The sequence below is a fragment of the Pan troglodytes genome, chromosome 1, assembly GCF_028858775.2.
Source record: "Pan troglodytes isolate AG18354 chromosome 1, NHGRI_mPanTro3-v2.0_pri, whole genome shotgun sequence".
In the NCBI taxonomy this organism is placed as follows: Eukaryota; Metazoa; Chordata; class Mammalia; order Primates; family Hominidae; genus Pan; species Pan troglodytes.
In genome coordinates this window covers 141,166,321-141,175,897 of record NC_072398.2, presented here as the reverse complement: position 1 = coordinate 141,175,897, position 9,577 = coordinate 141,166,321, and the positions used below count along the sequence as shown (strand labels likewise).

General features: G+C 41.8%; 2 protein-coding genes across 6 annotated transcripts in view; one reads left to right on the top strand and one right to left on the bottom strand.

The window, feature by feature from the left end:
- Window positions 1-575: 575 nt before the first annotated feature.
- On the bottom strand, window positions 576-2,410 carry LOC738896 (gem-associated protein 8-like). Its single transcript, XM_054684838.2, has one exon. It carries the CDS (start codon window positions 1,271-1,273, stop codon window positions 908-910), a length of 366 nt encoding a protein of 121 aa, XP_054540813.1. The 5' UTR covers window positions 1,274-2,410; the 3' UTR covers window positions 576-907.
- Window positions 2,401-9,577, top strand: part of ZNF326 (zinc finger protein 326) — a 38,525-nt gene continuing 31,348 nt past the window's right edge. For 2 of the 5 annotated variants that reach the window (XM_513552.9, XM_016922220.4), the window contains exons 1-2: window positions 2,425-2,588; window positions 5,428-5,472. In XM_513552.9, the coding sequence (XP_513552.3) occupies window positions 2,573-2,588; window positions 5,428-5,472 (61 nt within the window). In that variant the 5' untranslated portion in view covers window positions 2,425-2,572. Of the gene's footprint in view, window positions 2,589-5,427; window positions 5,473-9,577 lie in introns of all 5 variants that reach the window. The other 3 variants (XM_009425005.5, XM_063799748.1, XM_016922213.4) reach the window with 3 other exon arrangements.

The window sequence follows — 9,577 nt, the reverse complement described above, 5'->3', positions numbered from 1 at the left end:
TAGGTCATCCTTCAAGCTCTGGATGACTCTTCTGCCACAAATCTTACCCCTCTGTGAACTGTTACAGCTCTTTTATTTGCACCTTAAAATTCAGAACTGGATCGTAGCCTGTCTGTAAAGTTATTTTTTCTAGACTTGACATTTTCTCAAGGAGTACAGGTTACTGAAACAGAAGAGAAATTAGTCCCATAACATCTCTTTTAAATGTCTTGAAAATAAACATTGGTGACAGTTTTGGTTCATTATCAAATCAGAACCCCTGAAGTGAAACCTGAGTATTGGCACTTACTAAAATTGCCCTGGAGGATTCCAGAGTAGAGTCACAATCAAGAACCACTGACTTAAATGGCCAAGAGAGCCCCCTACCTCCGCATCACTAAGTATATCTTCAAAGAAAATGAAACATAATATTTGGCTAAAGAGAACTTTTAATAAACACTAATCATTAATAAATAATAAATCTTGTTTTAGGCCAAATATATATTTTACATTATGAAAGTGCTCAAGAATTTGGAGATATAGAAGAATACATAATCATGTGTATATATAAAAAGTCATCACAAAAAGAATCATCGTTCATGTTTTAGAATTCTTTTTTTTCTCTAGGCAAGAACTTTAATGAATTGAACTGTTACCGACAACATAAAAAACCAGTATAATATATACAAAATTATCATTTTATGTCAGGATAAAATTTATCATGTTGGCAACAGAATATGTCCTGCCGACCTCCAAGTGGCTGGCACAGTACATCCACCCCGTGACAGGCCCACTGGGACTGTGGTGAACATGCCTGTACCTCAGTACAAAGTCCCCTTTCCCTGAGAAATGTACAGAAGGAGAGATGAAGAGCGCGTATCCAAAAGGAAGAGGAAGAGGAAGAGGCTGGGTGCCCTGTGCCCTGAGCTCAGAACTTCAGGGGGATGACCGGCCAGTAATTAGGCTGCTTTGGATCACAGTGCTTGTCAAAGCTCAGCTGCACGGTAGCCTCCATGGCCTGGATCTTGGCGGCGCTGTCCCAGTACAAACGCTTCATTTCGGCCTGGCGCCGCTCAACAGGCCTCTCAGCTGGGGCCTCTACCGACCGGCGGGTGTTGCAGTACAGGTCGTGGTCAGCGTTCACGTAGCTGTCCAGGCGCTCCGCATCCAGCTGTTGCCGCCGCAGTAGTTCTTCTCTGTACTTCTCTGTCTCTGCAAAGTACTGGCGGAGCTCTTCGGTGATTGCCATATTGCTCAGGTCACATGCTACCTCTGCATCTGACTCGGTCTCCATCTCTTCCTCCTTGGATAAAGCTTGGTCTTCTCTTGTGGATGCCTGGATCCTACTGCTGCCATGTGGATGTTGCCCAGACCCTCTGAAATGTGAAGAACTGCAGGGGGAGTCCTGCTAGGCCACATGATGGTCATAGAAGGACTGAGGATACACAACCTGGTTATCGTAAGAGCTTTGGGGAAGAAGCGCAGGAAGGAAGAACCATGGAAGACTGAAACAGGATTCCGCCGCCTTCCTGTAGGCATTGTGGTGGCTTTGCATCCAAGCCATTGCTTGATGATAATGTTGCCAGTATCTTGCATATACTGGATGAGAATACCAAGGCCTGGTAGCTTTTGATGTTGATGCCTTCACCACTGCCATCTCCGATTGTGAAAATCCAAATGGGTGCCGAAACTTGTGGGCGCGCAGCTTGCAGATCCTGGGCAGTGGCCAAGCAGGCCATGTTTTAGAATTCTTTCCAGGCGGGTCGCGTTGGCTCACGCCTGTGATCCTAACACTTTGGGAGGCGGAGACGGGGCTGGGGGTGGGGGGATCGCTTGAGTCCAGGAGTTGGAGACCTGCTTGGGCAACATGGCAAAACCCCCATCTCTATAAAAATAATTTTAAAAATTTTTAAAAGAATTATTATTTCCATTTTATTTCAGTGCTTTTTCTTTTAAGAAAATTTATTGACATAGCGATAATCAGACTCCATACGCAATTTTGTATCTTGCTTTTCAAATTTGCCACAGGCTTCTAGAAACGTCCCAGACTTCTGTGTCTCCATGGAGGAAACCCCGTAAGTACTTACAAATGTTATGATTAGTCATCCCTAGCCAATACTAAGCAAAAGGTAGGCATGCGGTTTTATTAGTTTGGGCAGGAAGAAGGCATTCCAACCGGCTTCTTTCGCTCTTGCCAGGTTCAAACATGGCGGGCCGCAGCCGGCCCTTCCCGTACACTCGGCTTGCTTTCCCACAACCCCCGCCAATCTTTAGCGCTCCTTTTTCACCTTCCTTCCCCCTCAGCGGCTCCAGAGGGTCAGCACCTCCGAGCGTGACAGCGGACCTGCTTCCCGCCCCCCACGCGAGGGCCCGCCCACCAGCCCACGTCAGCCAATAGCAGGCCGCGCCGATGGGGCTGGTAGCGCCGGTCGGCCCCGCCTCCCCAGCCTCGCTGTGGCCTGCGGCTCCCGGGCTGGTAGCGCGCCGCTCTCGGTCGCGCGGACTGATCGTGTGGAATCGCGGATCGCGGACGCTCGCCGCCGGCCATAGCTCAGCCTAGCGCCGCCAAGGCCGACGGCCCCCAGCCTCTGCCATGGACTTCGAGGACGGTAAGCGCTGCCTCTGGCTGGTCGGCGCAGCTGGCAAGAGGCGGGGTGGCCTACGCAGGGGGTCTGTTTACCGTCTCAAGATGGCCGTGTGGGCTTTGTTCTGCGGGCCCGGAGGCCGCCCGCCCGCCCCGGGCCCAGCGCCCGGAGTCGGCCTCTTTGGGGACCCACGCGCCCCGATTCGGCCCGCTCGGCGCCCGCTGCCGGCGGAGACAAGAGAACTCGGTGTCCGGTAGGACGCGCCTAGAGCGCGAGAGCCTCCGGGCTGGAGCCCCAGACTCGCCTTGGCCCCTGGTAGTGGAAATTGCCCCGACGTCTCCAACTTCCCGGTCTCGGGCAAACGGGCGAGTGCGGCCTCACCCACCTAGTCTCGCATTCGCCCCACAGGGCAGCGACCCAGACCGTCCGTTTAGTTAATCCTCAGCCTCGGGTTACTTCTTGCCAGATAGAATTTTCAGAGGCTTGTTCACAGTGATGTTTCTGTTTGTCCCGGTTTAAGATGAGTTGAAAGGGTGTCCTTAAGTGATATGTATAGATAAATATCTATGCAAAATGGAAAGCAAGATGTTTCCTGGTTAGTAAACTGGGGTGTTTATCACCAAAAATTACCTGCTTATTAATCCCTAACTTGAAATATTTATGTGAACCAAAGCACTTTTCTTTGGATCGTGTGTAGATAGGATTTAAGTTAATCAGAATTTTGGCACAGCAAGCATCAAATGTCCTTCACATTTAGACCTGTACACAGCCTTGTAAGTGTTTGACTTACGGATTAAATAAACTGTATTTTAGCAATACTTTTCAGTTGTCTCAGATACTAATTCTTTAAACCACTTTTACAGGGTCACAAAGTAATATTAATTTGGTCTTCACTTTTGTTTTTAAACCTTGCTTGGAATTGGTGTCAGGATAAAGTGGTATGTAGTGACAACATTAGGGAGACATGGGAAAGGACTTACGTGATTAAACTGGATTTAATCCTGAGTAACCAGGCATGCTTAAGTAAAACCAGTTCACTAAGTAGGCTGTAAACCTTTAACCCCACCAAAAAAATGATCTTTAAATGAGGTGTGATCTCAGCATATGTCTTACTCGATGAGCTTTTGATTTTTCATAACATTTCATGCAACAAAGAATTAAAGCTTTCATATCTAGGTACAGATTTGTGAAAGGGGACTGGAATAGCCCTCTTGTAGATACTTTTCAGTTACTTTGAAATAGTTCAGCTCTTAAGAGTAGCACACTCTCGTGGTTTTGTTTGTTTTGGTTGGACTTTAACTCATTTTGATGTAGATACCTTTAAACTATGAATATTTGGGCTGGGCACGATGGCTCACACCTGTAATCTCAGCACTTTGGGAGGCGGAGGCAGAAGAATCCCTTGAACCCGGGAGGCGAAGGTTGCAGTGAGCCGAGATCGTGCCATTGCACTCTAGCCTGGGCAACAAGAGCCAAACTTCGTCTGAAAAAAAAACCAAAAAACAAAAAACCAACAACAAAACAAAAAACTATGAATATTTGAAGTGGCCAGAGTTGGGAGTGAAAATAAAAAATATATTATTGTATTTTCATGCTGTAGTTTGATGATAATGCCAACACCCAAGGTATAGCAGAGGCTAACAAAGTGGAGGTGGGGCAGTAGAAACAGTTCTTTCTACTGCCCCACCCAAGGCAATAAGGGAATCCATTTCTATGGAGAATTGAAAAACAATAATAAAATGTAGTATGTCTGCTTTCTATTATTGACATATGCCAGAATTCTAAACAGTGTCAGTGATAGAAATTCTAAACAATATTAGTCATGAAATACGCCCTGTCTCACTGCCCAAATATACCACTGCTGTATTTGGAAGATGGAGTTTGACTAACACCATATATGAATCTATTCCTGTATAGTGTAGCAGGATTCTGTTGTATCCAGATGACCACTATGTTAAATTCTGTTCTTTCAGTATATATTTGTAAAATTAACTAAAGAATTTAACAGTTGTTAAATTAGTTTTGATGAGGAAATTGGCAATATGGTTTTCAGTGATGACACATTCTGGATGAATATAGAACACAGTCATATATGTATATGCATATGCATGTCTCAGATAAGATCTTGAAATCTTTTTTTTTTTGAGACAGAGTCTCGTTCTGTCGCCCAGGCTGGAGTGCAGTGGTGCAATCTTGGCTCACTGCAGCCTCTGCCTCCTGGATTCAAGTGATTCTTCTGCCTCAGCCTCCCTAGTAGCTGGGACTACAGGCACGCACCACCAGGCCTGGCTAATTTTTATATTTCCAGTAGAGAAAGGGTTTCACCATATTGGATGGGCTGGTCTCGAACTCCTGACCTCGTGACCCGCCCACCTCACCTTCCCAAAGTGCTGGGATTACAGGCGTGAGCCACCGTGCCCGGCCAAGATCTTGAAATCTTTAAAGAGCAAATTAAATGGTAAAAGAAATTAACTTAGCAAAAATTTCATGTTACGTACAATTCTCAGATGTCTTTGCTTTTGCATTATTTGATACATAATTTAATCTATCTGCCTTTGTGTTACTTGGTACAAATCAGTGCTGAATCCCCTCTTTTGGCTGTTATTATGTATCAGGTGTTGTAAACTAATGTTTACCATAATTTGGATAATAAACCTACCATTTGGGGAGATAGTGAAGAAAAAAGAGATACATTTTCTGGAATGGAGTATTGGTAATTATTTGTTTTAATTATTCTCAGTTTTGCAGATAATTGGGTTAATGTCATTTTAAAAATTGTGCTTGTTTTTTACTGGATCGGCATATAATTTTGAATTATTGCTAATATCACACTAATTCCTTTTTGTTAAATGTGTCTTCATAGATTACACACACTCTGCCTGCAGGAATACTTATCAGGGCTTTAATGGTAAGTATCCTCTTTCAGCTTTTCTCTTCATGCGCATAAAAATATAGTATCAATGTAAAAGGCCAGTTCTACCTATTTCAGTCCTTGTTTTGGTTCTTGATATATCATTTATGTGTTAATATTGTCTTACTATATATAGTATTTGAATTGGGGAATGTGCTATCAGAAAATGTTAGGGGTTATTCACATTAGTTTGATTTTTTTTTTTTGGTCCATTTTGTTTGAATTATGATTGTTTTAATGTGTTCCAAAGGGCCTAACTACATTCTGAGTGATGAATCACAAGACACTGGCTGAGTTATTTTGGTTGAATTAGAGGCTTTGGTATTGAGTAATGTAGACTAAGTGGATTATTGGCTTGGTTCTATATAGCTTGTATTGTAATGCATTTTGACCTTGTTTTTGAGGTCATTTTCTTCAGTGTGTCCAAATGTGTTAGTATATAAAGAGCTGTCTAGAGGAGCACATGAAGAAGCTTGATTGTTTATTGACATGAGCATGACATTAGACTTGTGACTATAGAACTAGATAGAATCATGAGAGGTATGTAGAATACAATTGGATGTCATTTTGATAGTTATTAGAGTTAGGGCCCTGCCACACAAGATAATAATACAAAAAAAGAACACAGAACAATTAATGCAGGTTAAAAAACATATGAAGGACTTGAGGCATTAAATATCCTGATTGCCAGAGAAATGTAAAATCCAACTTTCGTACAGAATAGAATATATTCACAAAGTAAAACTGAAGCAAATGTATACTAAAGACTATGCCATTTATGGGAATAATTACTGAACAGTTAATTTTTATTTCATTATCTTTAAAGATTAAGATAAACTTTGGATTTCATGTGGGCTAAAAAGGCTTAACATATAGGGAGTTAGTACTGAAGAATGTATTTGTGAGCTGGAAATTGAAAATTACCAAAGGAAGTTTAATTTGCATCCACATGTAAGGTATATTGAAAACTGGAAAATCAACGAGAAAGCCATTTCATAAGTTTTGATATAAAGATTTTAAGGCCTTGAACTTGGGAGGTGATAGTAGTAATCTTAAAAATAAAGAGCAAATTAGCAGAACTTGCAGGCTGACTAGTAATGGGTAGAAAATTGAGAGGGTTGAATAAAAATGAATCCAGGATTTTAAACTGGAATGTATGACTAGTGCTTTTACAAGGGAGAGGGGGAGGGGAAGAGGGAGGGGGAGAGGGAGAGAGTTTGTAATGATAAAAGGCCATCTAGGATTTACTGGATAGTTGGATTTAATGTCTAAACATAGGACTTGAAATGCAGACTCATGCAGGGCCAGATGTTTATTTATTAATTAGTATACAGTGTTGCAAAAAGATCTAATATTATGACTTTTATTTTTTCTCTTAATTTTAGTTATAACTGGTTCTCATCTGAGGGTAATTGTTGGAATCTCCTGGGGAGCTTTTTCAAAGTCTCTCTTTTCACACATAGCCTATACCTCTTGAATCTTAATTTCAGGGCAAGTGGTCTTTGGCTGTGTATGTTGTGCAAAACTACTCTGAATGATTTTGGAAGGCACCTCTGATTAAAGGCCAATGCTTGACAGTACTTCTAGGTCTAGATTATCTATATTTTACAAATGAGGAACTTAATTTCAGGGATTCAATTTGACTTTGTTCAGCAAATATTTATTTAGTGCCTGCTGGGCATCAGATATCGTTCTAGGAGGTGGGAATATAGCAGTGAACAAAATGGACAAATATTCCTGCCTTTGTGAGGCTTTCCGTCTAGTGGGATGAAATAGTAAACAAGATAAGAAATAATATATATGTCATAATTTAGTCCACAGGGGAAAAAGGGAGTAATATTTATTGTATGTTAGATGATGATCATTGCGAGGGAGAGTAACATAGAGAAGGAGGATAAATGTGTGTGTGTGCTTGTATGTGTTGCAATTTTAGAGTCTCTGGGGAAAGACTCACCAAAAAGATGACATTTGAGCATAGATTTAAGATGAGTGAGTATGCAAGCCATGAAGCCATTTAGAAGAAGACTTACGGGCTTTAAGAAATAAACAGTGTGTAGGTACCAAAAAGCCAAAAATATATTTTATTGTTAGCACTGTATTTTCTAGGAAGTGAAATGAAGTAGAAGGCATTGGAAAACATGGCAAGATACAGATTTTCCCCACACTATTTCTTGGAAGGAAAATGTATTTCCAGTGTCTCCATGTTTTCCTTCTTGCTTCATAATACCTTTTACATAAATAGCATATAGAAAAGGGGAGAGAAAAGGGTGTGGTAACTCATGCCTATAATCCTAGTGCTTTGGGAGCCTGAGGTAGGAGCACTGCTTGAGGCCAGGTGATTGAAACTAGCTTGGGCAACATAGTGAGACCCTGTCTCTACAAAAAAAAATTTTAAAAACATTAGCCAGGCATGGTGGTGCCCCCCTATAGTTCCAGTTACTCCAGAGGCTGAGATGGGAGGATTGATTGAGCCCAGGAGGTGGAGGCTGCAGTGAGCTATGATTGTGCCACTGCAGTCCAGCACGGGTGACAGAGCAAGACCTTAACACTGGCTTGACTAGAACAGATGATTTTTTGCTGAGCAATCTTAAGACAAGGTTAGAGTGGTGAGGTGTAGCCAGAAAGCATTGAAAATCAAAGATAATTTGCTTATATATCAGAAGCAATACAAGTGAAGACCTGAAAAAGTTGAGGGAGTAAACAGTGCAGGTTCAGGGGAATGAGCATTCCAGGCAGAGGGAACAGCAGCTGCTAAAATGGGTATACACCTTGTGTTCTAGAGACATCAAGGGGCCTGGTGTTGTAGTAGTGGAGTGAACAGGGGTGTATGTAATTGATAATGAAGTTAAGAGGTGATGGGGCATATCATGTAGGGCAGGGTTTCTCAAATTTCTTACATTTTGGACTGGGTAATTTTGTGTTGTAGGGGGATGTCCTGTGCATTGTGGAACATTTAGCAGCCTCCTTGGCCTCTATAATATGCCAGATGTCAGTAGCATCTGCCCCCTAGTTGTGACAACCAAAAATGTTTCAGACATTGCCAATGTCCCCAGGGGGTGCAAAATCTCCCCTAGTTAAGAACCACTGGTATAGGTTCTTAGATGTTATTTTAAGCTTTGGATTTTACTTGGAATAAGAGGAACCCATTGGAGGTTACTGAGCATTGAACATGATTGAACTTAACATTTTGTCAGAATTATTATGGCTGTTGTCTTCAGAAAAAACAGCAAAGGAGCAAAAGTGGAGCAGGAAAACCAGTTAGGAGACTTTTGCAATAACCTAGGTGGTAGATGTTGGTATCTTGTAGTAGGGTGCTGGTAGTGTAGAGTTGCTAAAAAGTAGTCCCACTCAAGACTTAATGTCACATAGTTAGTTATTTTGGTCATAGGTCAGTTTTTAATTTTTTTTTTTTTTTGAGGTGGAGTTTCTCTCTTGTCGCCCAGGCTAGAGTGCAATGGTGTGATCTCCGCTCACTGCAACTTCCGCCTCCTGGGTTCAAGCAATTCTTTTGCCTCAGCCTCCTGAGTAGCTGGGATTACAGGCACCCACCACCATGCCTGGCTAATTTTTTGTGTGTTTTTTAGTAGAGACGGAGTTTTACCGTGTTGGTCAGGCTGGTCTTGAACTCCTGACCTCAGGTGATCCACCCGCCTTGGCCTCCCAAAGGATTGGGATTACAGGTGTAAGCCACCTTGCCCAGCCCATAGGTCAGTTTTTTTTCCCCCAGTATGTCACAGCTGCTGCTTTGTATTTTAATTAAAAATGAGTTTTAGCATTTTTGAGCGTATTATTTGTATGATAGAGTGATCCAAGTGATAGAATATATTTGATTTAAATTATTAGGTCAGTTTTATTTTTCTGGGTAAATTACTATCATTTAAGATATACTACTATGTTCTCATGGTTTTATTTTTAAAAGTGATTTTAAAATTCATTTTGGTGACCTGGAAGAAAAATTTATAAAAAAGCTGTCATCTTACATTATCTGTAGCCCTGTAACTACACTGATTGTATACAATATAAAGACTTTTCCTCTTGTTTAAATGAGTAGTAACATTACTATGAACAATCAAACAGAATCATTGCTATATAAAAGTAGCTT

Excerpts from the sequence above, each read along its gene's own strand:
- LOC738896 (XM_054684838.2), bottom strand. The coding sequence starts at position 1,273 with ATGGAGACCGAGTCAGATGCAGAGGTAGCATGTGACCTGAGCAATATG.